The 25,014-nt window shown below is 37.7% G+C and overlaps 1 protein-coding gene across 1 annotated transcript in view; it reads left to right on the top strand.

The window, feature by feature from the left end:
* Nucleotides 1-2,732: 2,732 nt before the first annotated feature.
* The window catches only part of ARHGAP42 (Rho GTPase activating protein 42), a 408,927-nt gene continuing 386,645 nt past the window's right edge, over nt 2,733-25,014 (top strand). The window contains exon 1 of the mRNA XM_044668392.1: nt 2,733-2,886. Within this exon, the coding sequence (XP_044524327.1) occupies nt 2,733-2,886 (154 nt within the window). The remainder of the gene's footprint in view (nt 2,887-25,014) is intronic.

Below are 25,014 nucleotides of genomic sequence, written 5' to 3' on the forward strand. Positions count from 1 at the left end.
CTAAAGTTAGCAGCAAAGCCAGAGCTTAAACCCAGACCTCATGATTCTGGCCCAATGAGCTTTTCCACGACACCAGCTGTCTCCTATTGAAATACCATACACAGGAAACTAAAAACTGAGACAGTTGAAATATAAGTATGCACTAAAAGAGAAAGTTTTCCTTATGAAATGGGAAGTTGGCATATAGATACTTTGTACCTTGTTTCTACTCTTCTATACATTTTCTTAAAGCCTGAAGCACTTATTCTTCTCTATATATTGAAAACCTCCACTCCCCACCCCCCACTTCAGAGATTCATTAATATTGTTGACTAAAATAAAGGATGGATGTTATTAATGCAAGCTCTCACCTTATTCAGTAAACTAAGATGTAAAACAAATCATTTTAGCATATTAGAAATTATATGAGTTGTAAGAAAAAAAGACCCACAATTGATTCCTGGTCATTAAAAATTAATTTAATGAATTCTTTCTCTTTTTTTAGCCATACCTATAGAGTTATCTCTCAGGAAAGAACCCATTTCATACCAACAGGTACTGTTTACAACATATTATGAAAATTTCATCCTGTTTCCATTTCTGAACAGCTGCCATTAGATTTATGATTTTTTTTGGCTGCCCCTTCGAAAAGGCTTAGAGGGACCTATTTGTTTGGCATAGTTGATTTTTCCTTTGTGGCTGTGCTATGAACAGATGTAAAATCACCCTGCCTGAAGAGGAGCCAGCCTCTCTTCAACATGTGGCACATACTCTGGGAATGAAGAATGAAGGCATTAAATACATTAAAGCATAATATTTCATCAAAAGACATAGAAAGTCCAAATATTCAGAATTCAAGTATCTTCTGGTGTCTGGCCATCTTGCTTATAATATGTTTAGAAATAATGAGGTAGGCTATAGACAGAAGGTCATTAACTTTGTTATTTCCCGCCCTACATGGATTTAAATCAGATATTTATTTCAGCCATTTTTATCTTATCTTTTTGTCAATCCTTTGTTAAAAAATCATCTGAAACCAAAAGAAATCCTGAAGGTCCCCAAAGTTTGTTTTAATTGGGAAAAAATTGTAAAGCATTTTAATGGAATTTAATGGAATTTTTCCCATGATCTGACTAATACAGTCTTTTAACAGATGGTTCACATGGACAAAGCAATGCAAACATATAAATTAAAAACAGATCCTTTTAAAAAAGTTTGAATTCTCAGACCATATAGGCTGACTGTATGAGATTGATGTTAAGTAGCAGGTTTTTTTTTTTTTCCCCTTGCAGGTATTTCTAGAGGAAAGAATCCTTTCCATCCAAACTACCAGGAGTAGCCATGATGGAGGGCTGACTATTATTTTTGAACTCTGTTCTCATTTTGTAATTTTTTAATCCAAAAAGCTGTTGGGAGAAGGTAAATAAGATTGTTTTAAGGTCTGAAAGTTGAACAAATGGGTCTTTTTCTGGAAAAAATATTAACAAAATCTTCTCACCAAAGGGAGATTTGCTGGAGATTAGACTTGGAATTGAGGGGTAATGAGGGGAGTAGGAGGTAGAGAAAGAAAGCCACTATATAGTTTTTGAGGAGAGAAGAAAACATTCAGATCTATAGGATTTTCTTTTAACATATAGGGCGAGTTAGTTTTCTTTAAAAAAAAGATTAAATCACTTTATCTTGGAATTTAAATAAATCCATATAGCAAAATAAAAAGGGGTGAAGGAAGGACTAATGAGGTCTAAATTTGCCTTCTCTAACTTTACTACTCCCCTTAACAATTTGCCCCAAACATTACGGGATGTTGAAGTGTTCTCTAGTTATAAATCTCTTCAGGGATGTAGGTAAAATGGGGAAATTGGGTGCTTTTGAATGGCAGGGGATTGTGGGGTTCATAGTAATAAGTCACAGCAGATAAGACCAGTGGGTTGGAGCCGGTGAGGAGGGGGAGGGTTAATAGTAAAGATGCTGCCAGACCGGAGGAGAGCAATAAAGGGTGTGTTTGTGTGCTGGAGCAAGGATACTGTGGCGGAGAAGGGTGGCTTGTGGGTGGGGGTGAAGAGGGTAAAGGGGTAAAAGGGGCGGGGTGGAGTGGGGTAAGAGTGAAGCGGTCAGGGGGAGGGTCTGTGAGCCAGAGACACAATTCGCACCACTCTCTGGGCTTGTGTCCGTTTTGGGGGAGGGTTTCCACTGCCCGAACAGTTGCAGCGGAGCATTTCTGGGCTCACAGAGCAAAAGATTGTCAAGAGAGAGAGGGAGAGAGAGAGAGCGGAGCTGCCGGAAGTGTCTGCAAGCAGCCACTGGGGCCGCAGCAGCAGCAGCAGCAGCAGCAGCAGCAGCAGCAGCAGCTGCAGCAGCTGCAGCCGCCTTCGCTTGAGAAACTTTCCAGTTTTAACTAAGAAGCCTGGAGACGGAGGAGCCCTTCATGCCCCTGAGCAACAATGCAACCAGATGACAGCCACCTAATCAGACCCACTCATTCGCAGTCCGCCTGCACTTCACCTTCCTTGTCCTCAGGAGGAGATTGAGCAGGGGGGGATCGCTGTAACTCCTGAAAAGAAGCGTACCGAGGAGGTGGACAGGGGTAAAGGGGACCCCCATTTTCTGTGCACCTTTCTCTGAGCGACGCGGCCCTCCTCTTCGCCTTCCTGCTTCGGTTCTCGGTCTCTCCAGGGTCGGATTCCCGGGCTGGCTTTATTTTCCATTTGCCCTGTAGAGTCCCAGGCAGCTGCCGCCGGCGTCGCGTCGGTGCCATGGGGCTGCCCACTCTGGAGTTCAGTGATTCCTACTTGGATAGCCCAGACTTCAGGGAGCGTCTCCAGTGTCACGAGATTGAGCTGGAACGGACCAATAAGTTCATTAAAGAGCTCATTAAGGACGGATCCCTGCTTATTGGGGCTTTGAGGAGTAAGTATGGCTGGCGGGGCGAGGGGGCGGTGCGGCTTGAGGCGACCTTAGGGTGCCCGGCTGAGGGGGTGGGGTGGGGGACGCGAGGGAACTGGGGCTTCTTTTGTTTGAATGGGTCTGGGGAAAAATGCTGAAGAGCTCCCCTGCTGGTAGTCAAAAAAGTTTGTTCTTAAGGTGTGCTTGCCTAACTTTATTTAAATCACTGTCCTTCCTCTTTCCCCCTACCACTTCTAGGAAGAAAACCACTAACTTTGAGAAAAAAAAAATATTTGTTTGTTGCTAACCCTCCCCCTGCCCCCCCCCCAACCCCTATCCCCAGCTTTTTGTAAGGGTTTGAAGATTTCAGGACAGTTATTGAAGTAAAATTCAAAACCAACTCGATATCCTTTAACTGAACAAACTCCTGGACTTTAAGCCTTATGAACTTTTATGAATGTATAGAGATGAAGGAAAATTTTATAAATATATATGTACATATATACTCTATTATATATATTGCATGTATATATATTTGCTCAAAAGTGTGCTTAGGGAGTGGGGGTAATCCTGTTACGAGAGCGCGCGCATACACAGGAGAGCACACACACATACCCACCAGATTAAATGAGACAAATTGTGACATATTGACAACTAGTAGATTCCCTCTTTCCTTTTATTTTCTCTGACTGACTACAGACCAGGCAGAACCCCTTCCTCCACTAAAGTCCTTAGGTCTGCCTAGCTTGCCTTCCTGCTCTAGGTCACCTGAGGAACTGAGCGTGCACTAATTGGCCCTAAGCAAATGAATCATCTGCTACTGGGTTGGAGGTTGGGAGAAGAACTCATAACTACTTAAATTAGCAAGTATCCTTCCGTGAATCAGTTGGAAAAAAAATGAATTACTGTACTTATGCAAAATGTTGTTAGCCTCAGCCTTTGGCTTCCAGCCCTCCTTTTTCATCTTGTTTCTGTCCCTTCAGGCTCTAGGGTCCTTAAATTATCTCCAAATTCTCCCTAACCAAAACCTGCTTTCTTTTTTCATTCTTTCCTATATTATCTCTTACCTGCATATTTACATTTTGACTGAGGAAAAAAAAACACAAAACAACCCTGTTTTGGTAAGTTTTGACGAATCAAATTCTAGCTTTAGATTTTCTAATTTCACTTGGGGGTGGAGAGCCTTAGTCTTCTGGTTAGTTTCTTTGATTCTCTTCTCTCCATTCTCCAGTCCATCCTCTACTCAGCTGTCAAAGTCATCTTCCAAAAGGGAAGTCCTGACCTAGTTACAGTTCTATTCAACACATTCCAGTGATGCCTATCAGGTCCTGGCTTTTTCACAAACAAGACACTTTATCTCTTTGGCACCAGGCATTTTCTCTGGCTGTTTCCCATAGCTGGACTCAATTCCAGTGCTTTCCTCTGTTAATTATTTCCTGTTTATAGCTTTCTTTGTAGACACATGCTTTCTCCCCATTAGACTGTAAACTTCTTGAGGACAGAAACTGTCTTTTTTTTTTTAAATAATTTTTTATTTTTAGAAAAATTTTCCATGGTTACATAATTCATGATTTTACTTTATTCTTCACCCCCTTAACCCCACTCCCTCCACCCCCCAGCTAACTCAAATTTCCATTGGTGTGGTCTTTTTCGGATCCACATCCCCAATCATGTCCTCATCAACCCAAGTGTTCAAGCAGTTGTTTTTCTTCTGTGTTTCCACTCCTGTAGTTCTTCCTCTGAATGTGGGTAGTGTTCTTTTCCATAATTCCCTCAGAATTGTCTTGGGTCATTGCATTGCTGCTAGTACAGATGTCCATTACATTCTATTTTACCACAGTGTATCAGTCTCTGTGTACAATGTTCTTCTGGCTCTGTCCTTTCACTCTGCATCAATTCCTGGAGGTCTTTCCAGTTCACATGGAATTCCTCCAGTTTATTATTCCTTTGAGCAAAATAGCATTCCATCACCAACATATACCACAATTTGTTCAGCCATTCCCCAACTGAAGGGCATACCCTTGCTTTCCAGTTTTTTGCCACCACATAGAGCGCAGCTATAAATATTTTTGTGCAAATCTGTTTATCTATGATCTCTTTGGGGTACAATCCCAGCAATGCTATGGCTGGATCAAAGGGCAGGCATTCTTTTATTGCTCTTTGGGCATAGTTCCAAATTGCCATCCAGAATGGTTGGATCAGTTCACAACTCCACCAGCAATGCATTAATGTCCCAATTTTACCACATCCCCTCCAACATTCATTACACTCCCCTTCTTTCATTTTAGCCAATCTGTTAGGTGTGAGGTGGTACCTCAGAGTTGTTTTCATTTGCATTTCTCTAATTATTAGATATTTAGAACACTTTCTCATGCGCATATTGACTCTTTTGATTTCTTTATCTGAAAATTGCCTATTCATGTCTCTTGCCTATTTATCAATTGGGGAATGGCTTGACTCTTTGTATTCCACAGTGCTTAGCATAGTGCCTGTCACACAGTAGGTGGTTAAATCTTTATTGATTTTAAGTTCTTTGTTAAGTTTGAAGTCTTTCATCATCTTCCCCATTCCCTACTGTTCTAATTTTTAAAAATACATTACAGCCCCTTTCCATGCACCCCTCATAGGATCTAGTTACACTAGTCTTTAATTCTCTTCCTCCTCATCTCCATTTCCTGGCTCTCTACTTCTTAGCTCAAATCCAGTCTTTTTCAAGAAATCTTTCCCAATTCCCATTAATGCCAGTGCCTCCTTTGGTTGATCTCTCTTTTATCTTTATAGATCTTGTATGCAGGTTGTCTCTCTGTTAGACTGTCTGCTTTTCAAGGGCAGGGACTCTTTGCATTTTGTATCCTCAGAGCCTTTCTTTGTACTTCAAGGACTTAGCTTAGTGACAACCTAGTAGATATAATAAATACTTGCTTGCTGACTGAGCAAGAATTTCTGGGTACCACTAACAATACACCATCATATGATAAGCCAATAGCACCAAAATACATTGGGAATGTTTCTAGGTTACACAGTGTAGCTAGTCAAGAAGTAACTTGTTAAAGGTGTTCAATACATATGGATTTTAAGACTAGGGAACAGAAGAGGAGGGACCTCTATGTACTTACAATTGAGGTAGCCTTTCAGCTCTATTATGATTTGCAGTTATTGATGATACTATTGTTATACCTTTAGGAATTAGCTTTAGAATAGTAATAGAAATTGAAATAGTTTTGCTGAAAAATCTTTAGATGTCCCAAATACCAAAATAGTCTTTCCTATAACTGTTACCCATCAAAGGAAAAAGCATTTAATAGGTTTATTTTTTTATTCTGAGGACCTTTTAAAAGTGATGTCTTCTATGCCTGAATTGACTGCCCTAGTCCAGTGATGGGCAAACTTTTTAAAGAGGGGGCCAAATGAAAGGAAATGCTCATCTGTCAGTCTGTTTCTAAGGCAACTCTTTCGAAGTTTCATTGTATTCATTAGATTAGGAATAATGTCTTGTGGCTGGATAGAACATTTCAGGCCTCCTCCCTCTCCCAATCTGGCCCGTGGGCTGTAGTTTGCCCATCACTGTACCTAGTCCATTTCAGCCTGTAAAAGTCTCCTTTCCAGCAATGCCCAGCTTAAGTGCTACCTTTTCCTTGCATTCTTCCCTAATGTATTGAACTCTCACCTATCAAATTTCCCACAGTACTTTGCCTTGACTGCCTCTCTGAACTCAATCTCACTTTCCCTTGCATCATGGTTGTTTGTCTTTTCTCAGGCCATAGTTAATATGATTTAGGGTTGGAAGGGATTTGCTTATTTTACAGGTGAAGAAACAAGATTCAGAAGTCAAGTTACCGAAGACTGAGTTAGTGGCAAAGTCAGAGGTCAGAGTCAGGTCTCCTGACTCCCCAGGTGCAGTACTCTTTGCCCTATGTTACCTTAGAGCTGTGTAAACAAAAGACTGTGTGAGGTCTGAGAGGAGAAAAGCTACTATAGGCTTTGGGGGATGGGATCAAGAAAGAAGAGGCATCTATATTCCACTTGAAAAAATGAATCCAGATGTTGTTTATACCTTAGTGGTTTGCATGTTGACTCTATTATACTATAAGTTCCTCAAGGACAGGTACTATCTTCATATTTTTGTGTCCCCAGCAGTCCAATTGGTGAGAAAGACATTGTAGGCACCTTGAAGAGTGTTCACAAAGGCACTAAGGTAGGAAAGTAGATTCAAAAGGGCACTGAGGCAGGAAAAGTAGATTTTTCAGAGGGGAGTAAGTTTGGCTGGAGTAAAGAAAACATGGAAGAGGAGATAACACAAGAATGTGGAGAGCCTCAAATGTTAGGTAGAGAGGTTGGAACTTGACTATAAGTAGAAGGGAGTTAAAAGAATGAACTGACCAATAGGAAGATATTTCTGAAAGCAGTATACAGGATAGATTGAGGGAGAATGAAAAAAAGGAAAAAAAAATAACCTTTTACTGAACTGCACTGTGTCCCAAGGATACAAAGATAAAAGTCAAGACAATCCTTGTCTCTAAGGAACTTACATTCTAGTAGGTGAAACTATCACTATTATTTGTGGATGAAGTTTTGCAGAAACTGTATATTAGCAGTTATTAATCTCCAGAGGGGCAGCTAAGTGGCACAGTGGATAGATTACTGGGCCTGGAGTCAGAAAGATTCATCTTTCTGAGTTTAAGTCTGGCCTCAGACACTTAGAGCTGCATGACTTGGGGAAGTCCTTTATTTCTGTTTGCCTCAGTTTCCTCATGTATAAAGTGAGCCGAAAAAGGAAGAGAAAACCACTCTAGTATCTTTGCAAAGAAAATCCTAAATGGTGTCAAGAAGAGTTGAATATGACTGAACAATGCCCAGAAGGGCACTTTAGGTCAGAAAGTGCTCTAGGATGTGATATTGGGCATCTGGTTGGATGTCGAAAGATGAATGGGGAGAATTACAATTGTCCAAGAGGGAGATAATAAGATTTTGTAATGAGGGTAAGTTTCAATGGGAATAAAATCAATGGCAGATGAGAGATCAGGGAAATAAAATGTCCAAGACTAAATAACTGGCTATTAAAAGAAAAGTTTCAGTCATGAATAAGTGATAGTGACACTAAAAGAGAAAGTGAAGTCAGAAGGACTTTTCTGGGCTTGGGGAGAAAAATGAAAACTTCGGATTTTGGACACAGCAAAGCAATGTATCCAGAGGTAGGAAGGAGGAAGAGAACCAGAAGCCTGGTATCTCAGAAGCTAAAAAGAAAGAGAAAGAGACTCCAGATGGAGGGAGTAGTCCATGGTATCAAGTGCTACAAACAGATCAAGGGAGTTCCAAATGAGGGAGGCAGACATTCTACTGTACTCTGCCTACTTGGAGCACTTCCGCAGTACTATATTCAATATTGGTGCCTCATTTCAGAAGTAATATTGACAATATAGAGGGAATTCATTGAGAAGAGGATAAACAGGATGGTTGAGGATGGGAAGTCATGCTACATGATGAGTTTTTGAGGCAACTGGAAATGAACTGGAAAAATGAGAACTTTTTTTGTTGTATTGTTAGAGAGTTGTGTTTGGATCACAATCTATCATGGGAAAATACTATGATGGGGAAGAGAATGTACAGGTAAAAGTTTCAGAGAAGGAGATTTCTTTGAACATGAGGAAAAAATTTCTTAGTAATTACAATTGTACAAAAGTTGATTAAGCTTTCCTCAGAATGCCCTGTTACTGAGGATTTGCACAGAGATTAGATTAAGAAGTGTAAGGTAGATTCCAGTTTAGGAATGTTTTAGACTAATCCCGAAGTTCCTTTCCAGTCCTGATATTATAAAAGTTTGAGAACTATAACAATCAAAATTTCTCTGGAGGCTCAGCACCAAACTGTTACAGAACTGAGAAAAATACATTGAAAAGTATGCCATTTAGGCAATCATTGATGATGGCAATCTATATCCCCAACTCTTGTGTATCTCCATCTGGAATATTTCATTTAAGTCATCGGAAACTCAGAAAATACAACATAGAATTTATTGTCTTTCCTCCTAAACCTATCCTGCCTCTTAACTTCCCCATTTCTGTTGAGGAGGCTGCCATTTTTTTCCATTCATTTATGTTCATAGCATCAGAATTCTCTTTGAATCTTTACTCTCTTTTTCCCATCCAGAACCAATCTGCAAAATCCTGTTGATTCTGCTTGTGCGCCTGGCTTCTTCTCTTTTTCTTTTTTTTTTTTTAGTTTTATTGATATGTTTTTACATTAATAGCATTTACAGATTACTCTAACTTTGCAAGAAATCTTTTGTCATAAAATAAAATAAAATAAAATAATTCAGATATAAGGGCATCTACATGGCATAGCATGTAAATGTTGGGTCTGGAGTCGGGAGGGCCTGAGTTCAAATTTAGCCTCCAACATTTATTGTTTGTGTGACACTAAACAAATCACTTAACCCCTTTTTGCCTTAGTTTCCTTATTTGTAAATTGGGAATAGTAATAGCACCTACCTCAAAGATTTGTTGTAAGAATTAAACGAAATAATATTTGTAAAGTGCCTGGCACATGATACATGGTATATAAATGCTTATTCTCTTCCTGCCTTCTATATAAAAATTCATGCAACATTTCCTATCTATAATGTCACTCTACCTCTTTATTTTTTTAAGTAACAAATATGTATTCTCTTTCTTTCACTCTCTCTGGGGGAGGGGAGAGTAAAATAAAAATTTTGGTGTGAGGACTTGCCAAGCCTTTTTCAGTGTCACCTTTGGTATCCACCTTTCTCCTGACTCTTATCTGTGGCTATAAAGCTATAGCATGCAGAGCTATCATACCCTGCTAAACCTAATTCTGGCAGGTGGGCTAAACTAGCTTGAGGGTAATTGATAGGCATTAATCCAATCTTTGAATTGGTAGAATGTTTACCCCAGACACTGAAAGACTTCTTGTAGAAGAGGTTGATGAGAACATTTCGTTCCAACAGCCATGAAGTTGGCTGAAGCAGGCACTATGAAATGCCTACAGTTTGGTAGACCTGGGAGAAGCTGAGGACATGCATTGCATCCTGAGCCATCACCAGTCATCCTTACTTTTGTCTTTCTATTGGACTTCATGACTCTGGCAGAGAGAGTAAGGTCAATGACTTTGTGCAACACTGCCTTACTTAAATCCCATTAACTCACTGGTCAAGACATTACCCCATAAGGTTGTTGGTCCTCATAGATAAACAACAATCACAACATTAAGTAACTTCTCTGTGTTGTGATGAATCAAAAGATGTCATCATAATGTAATTTTGGTCCTCTGAATATGACACCAAACCAACCAACCACTTATGCTGTCTGAAGCAAGATTTGTGAACTCATATCTTCCTGTCTCCAGATTCAGTATTCTATGTACTATGCCTCAGAAGGAGAGATCAATTGAGAATACAGAGTATTGGGGAATAGAGGGAGGGAAGCTAAGTGACCTCAGGTCATATTGTTTCAGACTTCTTTCTGAAATAGATGATTATGTCATCTGCTATAATTATGAGTATTGGGAGCTTGGTGTGAAAGGAAAGGTTTGGTATAGTTACTGTGGAGGATGAGATAAAGGAGTGTATGAGCAAAGAATAGAAGTATTTTTGAGCATGAGCAAAGGCTCAGCTGAGGTCACACTTCATAAATTGGTAACTGGTGAAATCAACTGTTTTATCACTTCAACCAAGCTTAGCAGTTCAGGAACAGGAGTGGGGAAATCAGATGGTGGGTTTCCTGAAAGATGAAGAGAGAGAGACCTGGGAGTTATAGAAAATCAGAGATTCAAGGGATTCTAGTATAGAAACTAGTGAATGATGAAATTAGTAAACCCAAATGGTAAAGGCTGGGTTTATTAGCAAGTGAGAGTGACAAATGTTCTGGGGAAATAGGTATGGATCAAAAGACTGGCAGTAAAAGGGGGAATGAAGAGAAAGTAGGCTAACTGTAACCTGATAGAATGTAACTTCCTTAAGGGCAGGAATTGTCTGTTTTTGTTTTGTTTTTGTCTTTAAATCTCCAGCACTTAGCTTTGGGCTTGGTACATAGTGGATGTGTATTAAATGTTGTGTTTTTTTAAAATTGAATTTAGAGGTGAGAGAGGTTAGAAAAATGTATTGTCATTGAAGGATGGAATTCAAAATTTTTATTATTGGAGATGATGGAATTCCTAGAGGTGGTATGATCATTGGAACGTCTAGTTATTTTTGTTCCTCCTTCATTTTTTCTTCATATTAGTTGTGTCCAAAGACTTATGTCTTGTTTTTTCCCTTCCCTCTTACCCCTCTCCCTAACCCTCCCCCTCCTTAAGAAGGCAGGTAATATAATATAGGTTGTACATATATTATCATATAACACATATTTCCCTGTTCATCATGTTGTAAAAAAAAAAAAAGACACATATTGCTTACTCTAGAGAAAGTCTTTTCTGTTTGTTTGTTTGTTGTTTTTTTATAATCTTGTTTTTAATTTCTTAAGGCACAGTAGTATTCCATTGTAAGCATATACTACAACTAATACAGCCATTCCCCAACTGATGGATATCCCTTCAGTTTTCAGTTCTTTGCCACCACAAGAAGAGCTTATAGAAATATTTTAAAACATATACTGTATTAGCTCAAATATAGTACAATGTTTTTCCCCTAATATACACCTTTGGAAGTCGCATTCCCACTATATTTGAGCACTTCCAGCTTTGAAAGCATAAGTTGTCTATTATGCGCCTCAGCATACGTAAAAAGCATGGCTATCTCCTGGGGCAGATGGGAAATGCCGATCAAATGCCTGTTTGTTTTGATATTCCATCAAATGTCACTGTTAATACTAAAGGTGCCAAATCAGTGTTGATTAACATTACTGGAAATGAGAAAACAAAATGGCCCTGATGCTTGCAGTCACAGCTAATGGTTGAAAACTGACTCCTTACATAATTTTAAGGTGTAAAACATTACCTAAGGAAAAGTTACTATCTGGAGTCATCTTTTGTGTGAAGAAAAAGGGATGGATGAATGAAGAACTTGTGTTAGATTGGTTGAATGTGGTCTGGGGTAGGCGTCAGGGTATGTAACTGTGTCAGAGAGGAATGTTCATACTCCATGTATTCAAGTCATACCTGACTAAAAATGTGAAGAAGAGAACTGCTGAAATGCACATGGACCTAGTTCTTATTCTGGGAGGAATGATGTCACAATTACAAGTGTTATATGTAGTAATTATTAAGCCATTCAGAGATCATTTGAGGAAAGAATGTAACGAGTGCATTGTGGCCAGAAACCATAATTTACTCCATCGGGAAAAATAAAGGAATCATCTGTTACTGTATTAGGGAAATGGATCAAAACCACTTGGGACAAAACCTCTACCAAGTCCATTGTGCTTGGATTTAAAAAATGTTGTATATCAAACAGTATGGATGGTAGTGAAGACGGTGTTTTGTGGGAAGAAGAGGGTGACAAGCATGATGCAAATGATGTTTCCACTTTGGAAGATGAGGAAATAGAAGAGGAAGGAGAGCATGATTAAATATTGGAAGGTAGTTTCTCACAAGTATATATAAAAGTAATACATATTTAATAAAAGTGCTGACATTAAAACTTCTTTCACTTGTTTTCAGGACCTTGAAAAAACTTTGAATATAAAGTGTTGCATTATTCAGAGTTAAAGAGAAATTTGTAATTTAAAAGGAGAAAATAAAATGGGTGTTTCCTCTTTCTGAGTTATCCTTCAAAATACTTGGGATTACACTACATTTGGGGTCATATATTTGGGCTAATACTTTTCCTTTTTCCTTTACCACCTTAGGAAATAGACCTAATAGTGGTATTATTAGATCAGAAGGTCTACCCAGTTTTATAACTCTTTGAGTATAATTTCAGATTGTTCTCCAAAATGATTGGATCACGTCACAATTCCACCAACAGTGGATTAGTGTTCCTATTTTTCCACAACCTCTCCAACATTTGTCATTTCCCTTTTATCATTTTTGAAGGAGACTAATGACATCATAAGGTGAGGTCTTAACTAGTGAATGAATTGGTATAAGACAGAGTTGGACAAAGTCTTTGACCTTATTCTCTCTTCTAGAGTCAGTGCAGTCCAGTGGTAGGACAAAAGTTAGGACCACTGGTGATGGCTCAGGATGCAGTACATGACTGTGACTTCTTCTATGTCTAACTAAACTCCAAGTACTCCACAGTGCCTGCTTCAACTGCCTTCATGGCCAATGGAACAAATTATTCTCATCAGCCCTTTCAGCCAGGGGAAGTCTTAGTCCCCTTAATTCACTGATAGATTTGAGTCCTGTCAGTTACCTTCATCCTCGTTAGATGATCTGCTGGGATAGTTTTATCAGAATGTGTCCTCTGTGCAAACTATACAGCTTCTTTTTGAAAAATTAATTTGTTTTTTACATTAAAGTTCTTTTGTATGTCCCTTGCTCTCTTCCCTCCCCACACTAGAGAAGGCATTATTTGATAAAGAAATATATGTATATATAAAACTTTGTCTTGTTTGTTTCTATTTACAAGTTCTTTTGCTGGAGGTGGATATATACAAATTATTCTTAAAACAGTGTTTCTGTTGCTGTGTATAGTGCTCCCTTGGTTCTGCTCATTTTGCTCTTCATAATTTCATGTAGGTCTTTCTATGTGTTTTTAAAAATTAACCTACTTGTCATTTTTACACCCCAGTGGTAGTATTCTATCACAATAACATGGCACAATTTGTTTAGCCATTCCCCAATTGATGGGTATCCCCTCAATTTCCAGTTCTTTGCCACTACAAAGAAAGTTGCTATAAAATTTTAGAACATATAGATTCTTTTCCTTTTTATGAAAAAAGACTATAGCTTCTTAGAGCCCTGATGAAATCAGGCTATTGCATGAAAGATAGATGGTTAAAGTGACATGGAAGAGGGAGTCTTTAGAGTTGAAAAAGTTGGAGAATTGGATAAACAGGAGGTAAGAAGACTCATAAACATCAATATTCATTTATTTGAAAATAATAGCTAGAATTTATGAAGTACTCATTGTTTAAATTTTTTGTATTAAGTATAATAGTTAATGTGTGTAATTTATAAGTAAACATACATATTTTGAGTGTGCATTTAAGCATATTTTTCTGAGAACTTGTAATTGGAGTTTCTAGGTAATATTGCCTTTTTAAAAAGAGGATTGCTACAATATTGATTTTTCCCCACCTTTTTTTAGATGATGGGTGGGGAAGGAGAGAAGAGGACTGGTGATCTAACACTGATTTGCTTTGTGAGGCGAGGGATAGGAGGGTTGGAGTAGAGATGATATGGGAGTGAGAGATCACCTAGTGACATTCAGATCTACTACACATTTTTTGCCTCTGCTTACTGAAGAAGAGTGACCTAGGAAATTGGGATTGGGTTGCTGTTTTAAGCTGGTTTCATTTCCATACTAAAATACTTTATTTGTCTAATTGCAAAATGTTCTCTGCAGGGAACTCAGAGACACCCTGTTCCTTAGGTGTTGACATTCAGACCCCTCTATCCATAATTATTTTAGAGTCTAGTCTTATTTATGTCCAACCATCACAGATTTTACATTGCTAAATTGAACTCGTTCTATCACTCGAGGTCCTAAAGTATTTATTCTTACATAGTAGGAATAGATTTTTATAAATGGAAGGACCTTTTTGATCATCTGTTCCATATGTTTAACTCTCTGCCAGTGACTTCCAGATCTAATATATACAATTCTTGTCCGTTCTATGAACTTCAGGCCATATCATTAATTGCCTATTGAATTTTTCAGACTCAATTTCATAGAGACTTTTTTTTTTTAACATTCTTACCTTCTGTCTTAGTATCAATTCTAAGACAGAATGGCAAAGGCTAAGCAACCAGGGTTACGTGAGTTGCCTAGGGTCACGCCAGATTTTAACTCAGGTCCTCTCCACTCCAGGCCTGGCACTCTATCCACTGTATTACGTCACTGCCTAAACATAGAGATATATTAAACTTAATTTTTAAAATATTTTCCCCTAAATCCCTTAGTCTTCCAAACCTCCTAAAATTCTGTCAAAGGTACCACTGCCCTCCTGGTCTTCCAGGTTTGGGTAGCCTCCTCATTATCTGGATTTCTTACCTAATCCCATATAATGAATCAGTGTCCAAATCTTGCCATTTTAAAATTCACAATGTCTTTTACACATAAATCGTTTCTTCTCTCCACTCATGTGGCTCTTACTATCTCTCGCTGGATTTTTCAGCAGGGGGTTTATCTCCCTTGTCTTGAGTCTCCCTTTTCCAGTTCATCCTTTTCACTACAGGTAAAGCAGTTTTCCTTAAGGGCAGATATGACTATGTGACTCCCTTACCAAATTAACTTCAATTTCTTCCTATTGACTAAAGAACAAAATATTAAATGTCCAGGTCGACTTCCTTTTTTAAAAAAACTCTTCCCCTTCTCTTTTAGAATTGATACTAAGTATTGGTTCCAATGAAGAACTATAAAGTCTAGGTAACTGGTGTTAAGTGACTTGCCCAGGATCACCTCAGATTAATTTTTAAAGCCCTTTGCAACCTTTCTAGCTTGTTGGTCATCTCTCACACCATGATATTTCATCTCCCATATATGTGTCTTTCCACTGGCTAATACATGACTAGAATGCACACCCCTTACATCTACTTTGAAGAGTTTCTCCCCAAAACTGTCTTCTACTTTAAGGCTTTTCTGATTTTCTTAAATGTCCTACCTGCCATACTACTTTGTAATTAATTACTTTGTATACATTTGTATTTGCTTTCTTGTGCTACATATATTTTATATATATTTATCTGCTCCATTAAAATATAATCTCTTTGCAAATAGGGATTTGGTTTTAATCTATATACTTTGTATCCCCAATGCCTGTCATAGTGTTTGCCTCTTTAAGATGTATTTGTTGCTTTTGATAGAATCACAATGGTACAACTTCTTTTCTCTTTTCTTTTCTTTTCTTTTCTTTTCTTTTCTTTTCTTTTCTTTTCTTTTCTTTTCTTTTCTTTTCTTTCCTTTCCTTTCCTTTCCTTTCCTTTCCTTTCCTTTTTTTTTTTTTTTTTGAAACTGTGTATTGACTCCAAGGCAGAAGAGCTGTAAGGGCTAGGCAATGGGGGTCAAGTGACTTGCCCAGGGTCACACAACCTGGGAAGTGTCTGAGGTCAAATTTGAACCCAGGACCTCCCATCTCTAGGCCTGGTTTTCAATCCACTGAGCTGCCCAGCTGCCCCAGTAGTTCAATTTCTAATGCTCTTGTTGATGGTTACTATGTCTTCAGGTTTTTTTTTTCAAGCAAATGTTTCATTTTTTCAACAGATATTTCTTAACTACTATGTGTAAGGAACTATTCTACTCATGGTGGGGGGAGGGGGGAGGAGGGAAGTACATAATATCTGCCCAGAAGAAGCTTAAAATCTACTAGAGTAGAATGGGTCTTAGCTATAGAGGGCATCAGTCAGAGGCTGGATGACTTCTTTTAATCTAGCTATTCAGACTTGAATTTTTGATTGGAGGTCACACTTGTTCTACTCACACTTTAAACTTGTGTTTAAAATCACAGCTTTTTGCCTTCTGAATAGACTTTACTTATTTTGGAATTTGTTCTATCCAAACCTAATGCATTAAAAATTATTTCATTTTGCCAAATAAAACTGATCAGTGATTTTGGATTCTTTGTCATGCTGGTAAGTGCTGTGTTGTCATGTTAAATAATCTTTAGTTCAGAAAATATTTGTTACTGCATAGACACATCATGTTTTATAGTTCAGGCAGCATGACTCACCATCTCCACCCTTTTGATCAATGCATTACTATCATTCTTTGAGAATTTTGTACCTTGAACAGATTACAGTCTCTATTTTAAGATGTGAAATCACATATGATACTACTAATGTACTTTCTCCCTCCATCCATCCAGTCTCCATGCACATATTTTGAGAAGAAAATTGGTTAAAATGACATAATTTCATTCGCTGTTTTGCATCTAGCCAGGCTTCTGTCAGCAGAGGAGACTTCTTTCTCTAAGTTGAGAGAGTTTTGCTTTTGTGCTGCCACTGGCTAGGGTGTGGGGAGGAGAGAGCTTGTCAGTGCATACTCTCCTGTCATAAACAGCTGCTTCTCACTCCTTTTCTCATTCTTGACTCCTTTCTGCTGCCTTTGGATTGAAAGCACACAATTATTAGGGAGAAATAGGGCCTTGACTTAGATTTCAGTTGTCATTGAGCTGAAATGGCTTAATCAAGCAAGCAGTTAGCAAGCATGTTCTTATATTCCAGAGGCAGCCAGTTCATATAGTAGATAGAGTGCTTATCCTGGAATCAAGAAGACTCATTTTCCTGAGTCCAAATCTGGCCTCAGACACACATTAGTTGTGTGACCCTGGGCAAATCCTTAAACCCTATTTGCCTCAGTTTCCTCATCTATAAAGTGATCTGAAGAAGGAAATGACAAACCACTCCAGCATCTTTTCCAAGAAAACCCTGAATGGGGTCAGGAAGAGTTGGACATGACTGAGCAAAATATGTTCCATGCTTTGTTTGATGTCATCAATCAGTGACCTGGAGGTTGTTTACCATTGAGATGTGTAGGTATAGACAAACCTTCAGAGAAAGGAAGTTGAAACCAACGAGATGGGAAACTGATCCCACAGGCACTGCCCCGCAGGCAATGCCAGCCAAATTAAGGAACTATGATTAGTTCCTGAGATGTGATGTGAGAGAGCTAGTGGGTGGAGAAAACTGCTTATAAGGCCAGATGAGGAGTCTGCTTATTCTCTTCGGGCTAGAGCTTGGAACCTGAAGGAACCTGTCTGTGGTGAGCTTCAATCCATCAAATGGCAAATAGGATAGCAAGCTAAGCTACTCCCTACCTCTTTCCTGCATTTCCCTCTCTTCACTTTGATATAATAAAGCTACTAAAACTACTAGTGACCTCATGATTTAATTTTAACTATTATAAACTTTTGCTGTTATCATCATCATTATTATTAATACCACCTTAAGCAAGAAGTAAAGGTTCACTAAAACACAGGAGACCTATCAGCTATGTATTCTAGTTAGTTTTGCTTCTTTCTGCATTATAAGTATAGATGAGTCACTGTTCTTTAGTGAATGAACATCTTAATGATAAATGAAGGTTGTTAAGGTGGTGGTAGGTAGAATAAAAATCAACTGCTCATATCATCTTAGTTATCTTCTACAGAAAAAAATGTCAGAGAAGAGAGGACGCATATATGAATAAATACAATATATTTTCATGTTGAAATGGCAAGAGCCATTGATTTTGGATTTGGGGATTTGCATTCACATCCCTTTATTTGACCACTTGCCTGTGTGACTTTGTCAAGTCACTTAACCTCTACGGGCCTCAGTTTCCTTGTCTTTAAAATGAGGAGGTATTTTCCCCTCCACTAAATTATTTGAAGATCCTTCTAGCTCTACATCTATGCTACAGTGATGCTTATCTGTCAAATTCTGGTTAGCCCAGGATTAGTGAACATTTAAAAGAGAAATATATATATATATATATACATATAGGTGCATATATCATCAAAGAGCAGTTTGTGTGAAAAAATGATGAGTTTAACATATGATTCTTCAATATGACATAGGAAGCAAAAAATCCAATGTTGTATCAAAACTACTCCTTCCTGAGAAGTCTGGCTTCCTCCCAATAATGGCAGTTTCTTTAGAGCAAATGATAGGATTCACAATCTATCACTATCACCTTTTGTGCCCAAATTTGTACCTACAATGTTGTAAATTCATTAATTCATCCATTCTTTTAGTGGGTATTTCTAGGGTACCTTTCCTAGATAGTGGGCATGCAAAGTAAAAAACAGTCCCTGCCCTCAAGGACTTGACAGTAAGATAACAAATATACAGACAAGTAAATCCAAAATATAAACATAATAAATGATAAATAATTTGGATCAAGACAGAGAATGGGGCTTGGCCCTAATTAATGTGAATAATGAATCCTTTGAAGTAGTCACATGTTCAGATTCACAGTATTCAAATTTATAATTATATAAAATATGGCTATTAGTCCCAAGCTATGGAACTAAGGGAATCAAGAATGGCCTTCTGGAGGAGATGGCATCTGAACTTAAATGGAGCTAGTAATTCTAAGAGGTGGAGGGGAAGAAGGAGAAAATCTCAGGTACAGGGGGACAACCTGTGCAAAGGGATAGAGATGGCAGATGGAGTGGTATGTATGGAGAACAACAAGGAGGCCAGTTAGACTGGAATATAAAGTGAACATAGGGAAGTTTTAAAAAATGTGATTTAGAAGGGATAAAATCAAGAACAGGGGGAGGTGAGGGAGGTTGTTGTCCCTTTTTGTTCTACTTTGGTCAGGCCACATCTACAGGAATGCATGCATTCAGTGTGGGATTCCTCATTTTAGGAAGGCCTTTGGCAATTGGAGAGTGCCTGGAGGATAGTAACCAGGATTGTAGCAATAGTAACAGGCAAGCTGAAGAGAGGAAAGGTCATAGCATTATAAAGACCAGTTGAAGGAAATGGAACTTTTCTGCCTTGAGAAGGAAAAATTGGGGTTTGGGAGGGATGTAGTTCAAGAGTTTTCACTTCTTTTTTTTTTTTTAAACCCTTACCTTCCATCTTGGAGTCAATACAAACAAGGCAGAAGAATGGTTAGGGTAGGCAATGGGGGTCAAGTGACTTGCCCAGGGTCACACAGCTGGGAAGTGTCTGAGGTCAGATTTGAACCTAGAACCTCTGGTCTCTAGGCATGGCTCTCAATCCACTGAGCTATTCAGCTGCCCCCCAAGAGTTTTCACTTCTAAGATGGATTTGATTTTATTCTGTTTGTCTACGGAGAGCAAAACAGGGAGGAGTGGGTGGAAGTTATATGTAGGAAGATTTTGGCTTGCCTAAGAGAAAAAAAAAAGAACTTCCTATCCATTAAAACTGACAAAAAGTAAAATAAACTGCTTTGGAATCATAGATTTAGAACTGGAAGGAACTTCAGATGTCATTGAGTCCAGGCCCTGCATTTTGTAGATGAAAAAACTGAGGTTTAGAGAGGTTAAAGTCTAGAGTTGCACTGCTAGTGAGTATCTGAGGTGAGATTTGGACTTAGCTCCTAACCCCAAGTATAGTATATCATGTCCACTATGCCACAAGGCCTTCATGTAAAGGTTGAATGTTGGATGTTGGAGAGGTGATTCCTGGTACAGTGTGAACTAGCTGGCATCTGAGGCCCCTTCCAACTCTGAAATACAAGGTCCCTAACATTTTAAGCCTCTGAAGCATGAAGCTGCACTTTGGGGATATCTATCTGTCTATCTATCTATCTATCTATCTATCTATCTATCTATCTATCTATCTATCTATCTATCTATCTATCTGTCTGTCTGTCTGTCTGTCTGTCTGTCTGTCTATCTATCTATCTATCTATCTATCTATCTATCTATCTATCTGTTCATATGTCTATCTCTGTATGCATGTATGTCTATATACACATATGCAAATACATATTTTGATAATTTAAAAGTCTTTAATTTTATTGATGTAATTCTACAATTTCTGGTGCAAATCAATCCCTTTGTGACTTTGTTTATTGTCATCATGAATTACAGGAATCTACAAATATAAATATACATACATACCTGCACATGCAAACACACACACACACATATATATGTACGTGTATGTATATATATTTGTTTGCAGCCAACTTGACTTGCAACTTTCCCTAAGCAGCCTGACTGATCTTTGAGTAACAGTTATATAATGCCACTAGGTCCAAATTTGAAGTCCTTCTTGCTTTTTAGGACCTGAATGAACTTCTGCTATAATGCTTAACCTTCGAAGATCTACAGTCATACTTGCAGATTGATGAATCATAAGGGAACTCTGGCCCTGTGATTTCATTTTTGTGGAGAACTCCCTGTGGAACTACCCAAACTGATGTAGATCAGCAACTTCTTAGGTCTTAGAAGTTTCATGGAGAGCCCAGAGAGGTTTTGGTTTTCTTATAGATACAGAGACAATATGAATTTTTCCTGATTCTAGGCACAGCCTTCTGTGAGCTTCTTGATGTTGCCATTTTATCCATACATATTATACATACATGTATTAAATATATAGTTCAGAAAATCTTTGCAAAAAATCTTATGAAGGCTATCATTGTTTGATAGCTCATTGCTTAGGGCTTTGTTTTACTCTTAAGATTATTTTGCATATCAAAACTATAGGTAGCATGCTGATTTAAATAAAATATTAGCTTATGTTATGGTGGAATTAAATTGATCTGACTCATTAACTTCATTACTTACTCTTTGTTTTATCCTGGCACTAGCAAGTAGCTTAATACAACTGCATATTATTATTATTGTTGTTGGAATTGTATCTTTCTGAGATTCATATGGTCTGAGCAGATATTCCATATTTTCAATTATAATAAAATAACAATAGTAATAGCTAACCTGTATGTAGTGCTTTAAGATTTGCAAAGCTCTTTATGTTATTTCATTGGAGCCTTATGGCAGCCCTGTGGCATAGGTGCTATTGTTTGCCCCATCTTACAAATGGAAAAATTGAGGTGGATAGAGATGAAATAAGATAGTAAGCATCCTGGGTCGTATTTAATCTCAGTTATTCCTGAATGTAAGTCCAACACTTCATTGTTACACTTAGCTTCCTTTAGTATTTATATAAATAATATTTCAAAGTTCATAAAACACTTTAAAAATATCTCATTTTATCCTTACAGAAACTCAGGGAGGTAAGTAATTATTCCCATTTTCCAGATATGGAAATTAAGATAGATGGTGGTCAAGTGACTCTTCCAGCATTACAAAGCTAATAAGTACTTGAAATAATATCTAGCCATGGCAGGAGCTGCCATTTTTTGAAGTGGAAGTGGCTTCCAGGGGTGTGTTTTTACATCTTCAACATAATGTTCAAATAATGACAATGATCCTATCCAGTTCAACATTTAAGTAAATGGCTCATTGGTGTGTGAGGGGGAGGTCTACTCTAAACATGTTAAGACTTCACCTGGTGGAATTGGTCAATGAGAACAATTTGTTCCAATGGCCATGAAAATAGCTGTATCAGGTTGTGGAGTGCTTAGAGCTTAGTCAGACATTGAAAAAGCCAAGGTCATCATCCTCTGCATCCTAGGATATCACCAGTTGTCTTGACTTTTGTCTTGCTTATTGGATTTTGATGACTGGGAAAGAAAGAGAGACTGACAACTTTGAGCAGCTCTGCCTCTTTTAAATGCAATTCATGCACTAGTCAAGACATCACCCCATGACAACAATATTAATTAACTACCCTGGGCCATACTATGATGGGTGTAAAGGAGAGATTCAGTTCTGGTGCTGGGGATAGGAGGAAGAACATTCATCTGCAAAGGAACCAAGGAAAGCTACTTGGAGGAGTTGGCAGTTTAGATGTTCCTTGAAGGGAGAAAAAAATTTCTGAAGATTGACTTAAAGAGATAGTGAACTGTAGAAATGGCATTCATTCTTGAATGCACAAAGGCAATAAAGGGCAAGATAATATTAGGAAATAGCCAATATTTGAATTCAACTAGAGTGGAGAGTATTTTAAGAAGAATAAACTGAAACAAGACTACATCAAATGCTTTTTCTAAGTTACTGAAGACTTATCTAAGTTATTGAAGACAGACAATAAGAAACCACGGCAAGATCTTGAAATACTTAATGAATAATCAAAGAAGATCAAATTTAAAGACCAATGTAAATATCTGAAAGGCAGCATGGGGTTGAAAAAGTATGAGACTTAGAATTAGAAGACATGAGTTCAAATTTTGGCTCTGGTAATTACAGTGTGACTGGGTAAGGTGCTTAACCTATCGAGCATTTTTCCTCATTTTTAAATGGGAATAATAAGATATGTGTGAGAAAGGTGTTGTTTTTCTCACCTTCCTATTGTCTCAGTCTTCAAAACTTAAAATAACAGGTGGTGTAATGTTCCAAGACTGTCATTGTCTGACTGAAGTACTGAAGGGATATTATCCTTTCTGACAGTGTTGTCAGCAATACATATAATTATATTTGTTCTTCTTAATAACCCAAGATGAAAACAGGAATTAGGAAGTTAAATTATCTTTATTTGTTCAAAACTTGACTTGGACCAGATGTTCTTGATTTTGACATATATCTTAACATTCTTAACTGGATGTTCCACTTCTCAACCATGTTAACTATAGAGAGTTTGTTGTATTTAAATTTTTTTATTTCAGCCCCAGAATCACAGGAACTGGGCAGATCAGTTAATTCTTAGTGAGTTCCCTTGTCTGCAAAACAGATATCATAAATACTTAATCATACTTACATTATTACTATTATTACTACAAAAACCTTTTGTAAACTGTCAAATGCTACATAAATATAGCTACAGATAGGACAGTATAATTCAATTACAAAGCTGGTGTTATGGGGCGTGGGGGTGGGAGATGGTCATAGAATCATGAGAACCAGAAAGAGCCTTAGGCCAACTTTCCTCAAGTTACAAATTAGGAAACTGAGGCCCAACAAATTTAAGTGACTTGCCTGAAGTTTTCCAGGTATTTAGTGTTCACTTGCCAGTCAATAAGTATATATTAAGTTCTTGTTAAGTGCTAGGCACTGTACTAAGCCCTAGATAGAAACAAGGAGTTGGTTTGACCCATAGTAATTGATTCTAGGATGATTTAAAAAAGTAATAACTGACATTTGTCTAGTATTTTAAAGATTGCAAAGTGCCTTACTTACATTATTTCATTGGAGCCTCATAGTAGCCTTATGAAGATAGCTAATAGATGTATTAATATTTGTATTTTAATCCCCTTGATCAGACAGCTAGTAAGTGTGGGACATGACTTTTTTTTTAAACCTTTAATTTCTGTCTTCGTAACAACTGTAAGAGAGAAGGGCAAGGCTAGGCAAACAGTTAAGTGACTTGCTGAGGGTTACACAGTTAGAAAGTGTTTGAGGCTGGTTTTGAACCCAGACCCTCTTGACTTCAGGTTTGGCTCTCTATTCACTGAGCCTCCTAGCTGCCCCTGGGATATAAGATTTTAAACCAAGACTATCTAACTTCAAGTCTGACAACCTATCCACTATATTGCTTATCAATACATATGTTCTACTGAAAACATCTCATGCTTGTTAATCTATTTCCTACATTCAGAATTGTGTGCTATGTATTGTGTAGAAAGAGAATCTCCTCCCTTTTCCGTTTTTGATCATACTAGCCAAAATCAAATACTTTAGCAAGTCGAATTGTTATTTATAGCAGTTAGAAGTAGTAAAGGGGGGAGGGGAAGCAGCTGGGTGACTCAGTGAATTGAGAGCCAGGCCTAGAGATGGGAGGTCCTAGGTTCAAATCTGGCCTCAGACACTTCCTAGCTGTGTGACCTTGGGCAAGTCATTTAACCCCCATTGCCTAGTCCTTAACACTCTTCTGCCCTAGAAACAATACACAGAATTGATTCTAAGACTGAAAGTAAGGGTTTAAAAAAAAAAGAAGTAGTAAAGGGCTAGTTGAAACTGCTAAAAAACAAAAGGTAAATAATAAATGAATAAAACACTCTCCATTTTGTATAGTATACTATATATGTGACTATATATAGTATATATAACAATATAGTATAAAATACAGTATATTTTATATTATAAACCTAATGTTTGACAAATATAAGTAAATAGTTAAACAAAACGTAGAGAATATATTTAAAATAAACCTCAAATTAAAGTTACTTAGTTTTTTTAATTAAAAATTAATTTTAACAAAGTAGGAATATGCATAATTTAGCTGTTCTGTGTTCCTTTCTGAATATAGTTGGGAATTTGTTGCTGCCTCCTTAAAAAAAAAAAGGTTGTCAGTTTTTATATTGTCCTTTGTTTACTGCTTATCTCACTTCGCAAAACTTCATCTATATTGCCACATATCTTTGTTTCTTCATATATGTAATTAAAACATCTCTTCATTTTACAGATATAAAGATTGCCCATTAACATAGGTCATAGTCCTTCTATAGTTTAGTAGATGGTTTGAGGGAGTTGCTGAGGATGAAAATTTCTTAGGATGGCCAACTTTTGCAGTTTAACTTGTTCAGTTCTCATATGGTAGACTGTCTATCACAGTCAAAAGACATCATTGCTTAGT

Source organism: Gracilinanus agilis, chromosome 3 (genome assembly GCF_016433145.1).
Source record: "Gracilinanus agilis isolate LMUSP501 chromosome 3, AgileGrace, whole genome shotgun sequence".
Taxonomy (NCBI): Eukaryota; Metazoa; Chordata; class Mammalia; order Didelphimorphia; family Didelphidae; genus Gracilinanus; species Gracilinanus agilis.